Source organism: Lithobates pipiens, unplaced genomic scaffold (genome assembly GCF_037356315.1).
Source record: "Lithobates pipiens isolate NorthernLeopardFrog02 unplaced genomic scaffold, aLitPip1_a1.2 Scaffold_24, whole genome shotgun sequence".
NCBI classification, from domain to species: domain Eukaryota; kingdom Metazoa; phylum Chordata; class Amphibia; order Anura; family Ranidae; genus Lithobates; species Lithobates pipiens.
This window is the reverse complement of record NW_027507786.1, coordinates 10,854,500-10,857,828: the sequence shown is the minus strand read 5'-3', so window position 1 is coordinate 10,857,828 and position 3,329 is coordinate 10,854,500. Positions and strand designations below refer to the sequence as shown.

The following is a 3,329-nucleotide window of genomic DNA, read 5'->3' as shown; positions in this document are numbered from 1 at the left end:
AGAGAGAAGGGAGGGGAGGAGGAGGAAGAGAGAAGGGAGGGGAGGAGGAGGAAGAGAGAAGGGAGGGGAGGAGGAGGAAGAGAGAAGGGAGGGGAGGAGGAGGAAGAGAGAAGGGAGGGGAGGAAGGGAGGGGGTAGGAGGAGGAAGAGAGAAGGGAGGGGAGGAGGATGAAGAGGAAGGGAGGGGGAGGAGGAGAAGAGAAGAGGGGAGGGAGGAGGAGAGAGAGAGGGGGGGGAGGGAGGAAGGAGAGAAGGGGAGGAGGAAGAGAGAGAAGGGGGGTAGGAGGAAGAAGAGAGAAGGGGGGTAGGAGGAAGAAGAGAGAAGGGGGGTAGGAGGAGGAGGAAGAAAAAAGGGGGGGTAGGAGGAAGAGAGAAGGAGGGAGGAGGAAGAGAGAAGGGGGGGGACAAAATGTAACAGAGTGAGAGAGAAATGAGAAGAAGATGGGGGGAGGGTACCAGAGTGAGCCTCATACACCACTATAAGATCCCCCCCCTCCCCCGGCGTGGTTATATTACTCACTGGGTGGCTTTGACAATATCCAGTTGCTGTAGTCCTCCAGCACCGGCGGGTGGCGGCCTCCTGGTCCGGTTGTCCTCCATGTTGGTGTTGTCCTCCATGTTGGTGGTGGTGCCCATGTTGGTGCCCATGGGGATGCTTACACTGAGGACACAGGAGAGAAGACAATGAAGTCATAAAGTAGAAGTGACCACCATGAATGATAATGGTCACAGTTGCTTGTGCGCACAACCAAACCATCAAGCCATCCAATGGCTGGTGTCATCACATCTGCATCACCATGGCAACTGCAGATCAGACGGAGGCCAAGATTGTGGCTTCCATTGGCTGTAATGGAATGAGTTCCGCTTTAAATGTAAAGGGGAGCCCCGCTGCAGCCTTGTGGTAACACAGAAGAGTTCTCCTTTAAGCCCATTCTGAGCAGAAGGACTACAAGTCCCAGCACAGCCATGTAGAATATTTTAGAGGGGGGGTCACCAGCCCAGATGGAGCACAGAGGTCCCCTCCCCCTCTCTTATGTGGGGCTCCCCCATCCCTAACTCCCGCCTATTGGGGCGAGGACTGAGTTTAAAAAAAAAAAAAACAATAATCCGCTGGCCACTTACCGGGGAGCTCATAGTGACCCCGCTCCGTCTCCAGACGCTTCCCTGTGTCACCACGAGCACACACTTCCTGGTTACCAGGTACAGCGCTGATCTGATTGGCGGAGCGCTCTCCAAGTCCCACCCGCTTACTCCGCCCTGTCACTCAACGCGGAAGGACCAATGGGAGCGTGACGGAGCAAGGGTGTGTCCGGTGTTTCGTCACATTCGGCGACCTGTCACATTTTTGTCTGCTGAGGCGCTGAGTGGGCGGGAAAACTGATCTGACTGGAAATAGATGTTGCAGTAGAGGAGGAGGGGAGGTGCAGGGAGTGTGTGCTGGGGGTAATAAACGTACCATATACACCTGACATATGGGGTGAAGTAATCCCAACACTACTTGTCTGCCGAACACTGTCACCCCCTTCCTGACCAGGCCAACATTCAGCTTATTCACACTATTGTGCCGCCATTCAATGCCCACTAGTGCTACCAATCAGTGCCCACCAGTGCTATCATTGCCAATCAGTGCCCACCAGTGCTATCATTGCCAATCAGTGCTCACCAGTCAGGGCTGTCTTTAATATTGATTGGACCCCGGGCAAACGTTTTCTCGCTCTCCCCCTGCCCTGAGACATACAATAAATTGCAGCTAGACTTAAAATCAGTTTACTGTATCAGATCAGGCAGAGTTTGCGATTGGTTGCCAGAGGTTGAGGCGTATCATTACCGCTTACTGACTGGTTTCTAGAGGTTACAGCACACATTACCGCTCACTGATTAGTTGCTAGAGGTTACAGCAAATGATTTCTGCTTGTTGATTGGTTGCTAGAGATTACTGTACAGTAATACTGCTCACTGATTGGTTGCTATAGGTTAACACAGGAGCACAATTGGGAGGCAGTTGTCACCAGGGGCGGGCTGGGCCAGGGGGCAGGGATGCAATTGCCCCCTGGGCTGCTCTGATATGCGGTGGCAAAGGCTGCTGTGTAGTCAGCTCAAAACCGCAATATGCACAGTTCTTGAGCTGGCCGAGTCCAGTACTGTGAGCCAGCGATGTCTTCATGTCAGGGCTGACAGTCTGTGTTACACAGCACAGCCCCGCCCAGCCCCTCCCTACTCCACACCATTGGCTGGCAGAGGCTGGAACTGCTCTCTGCTCAATCTGAGCAGTTGGCTGGAATCCAGTGAGGCTCCTGGGAGGCTGGCACCATCCAAGTAAGTGAGCTCCTCCTCTCTCCTCCTCTCTGCAGCCAAAGAGTTTTTTTCTAGCAGCCTGTGCCAGTACCTTGCCCTCCTAGGGCTAGGTGGTATGATGTGGGCTCTCACTGACATGCTGCAGTTTGGCTGCAGTGCTGGTGTACTGGCAGTCATCCTGCATGTTGCCCCTGGGACATAGAGGATGCACATTTTTACTGCATGTTCTGAAAGTGCACAAAACGTCCTGCATGCTGCATGTTTGGTGCACTTTCAGAACATGCAGCAACAATGAGTAACCTAAAAGAAGTCTGAGGGGGTGTGACACCCGCCAGTACACCCGCACTGCAGCCAAACCACAGCCCACCAGTGTGAGCCTAAATGCTTGTATTCACTTGCAGCAGCCACTGCCACTCCTCTGAAAAGTGATCCATGCTCAGGTTACTTTTCAGAGGCATTTGACAGGCAGTGAATAGTTGATATCACATTTCATCCCTGCCTGCTTTAACCCCCCTAAATGCCAATCCCTGCAGGTAATGACACAGTTCACTTTGAACTCCACCTTATTTCCATTACTCTCTGTAGGTATTAGATGTGGTCTCACCTTTTTGTTTGTACATCTAATACCAAAGGGTACTTTCACACTGGGGCGATGTGGGCGGTAGTGGTACAGTGCTGCTCGTTTTAGTGGCGCTTTATCATTGTTTTAGTGGCGCTAGTGGGGCACTTTTAACCCCCACTAGTGGCCAAAGAAAGTGTTAAAAACGGCCGTGTTGCATCCATTTCAATGGGCTGGGCACCTCTCCCAAACCGCCCCAATAATGCTGCTTGCTGGACTTTTCAGAATGTCCTTCAAGCGCACCGCCCCAGTGGGAAACCTGGGGGGGCATAAGAAGTGCTTTACAGGTGCTATTTTTTAGCACTAAAACACCTGCACAGCGCCTTCAGTGTTAAAGGACCCTAAAGAGAGTTCTGGAAATAAGGTGGCATTCAAAGGGAATTTCTACACCTGAGTGGAGCCCCCCTTTCAGAAGA

At 52.5% G+C, this 3,329-nt stretch overlaps 1 protein-coding gene across 1 annotated transcript in view; it reads right to left on the bottom strand.

Moving 5' to 3' along the window:
* ZDHHC13 (zDHHC palmitoyltransferase 13) overlaps positions 1-1,148 on the bottom strand; it is a 71,313-nt gene extending 70,165 nt beyond the window's left edge. The window contains 4 exon segments of the mRNA XM_077453604.1: positions 520-538; positions 541-561; positions 564-660; positions 1,122-1,148. Of these exon segments, the coding sequence (XP_077309730.1) occupies positions 520-538; positions 541-561; positions 564-660; positions 1,122-1,133 (149 nt within the window). The 5' untranslated portion in view covers positions 1,134-1,148.
* Positions 1,149-3,329: the final 2,181 nt, after the last annotated feature.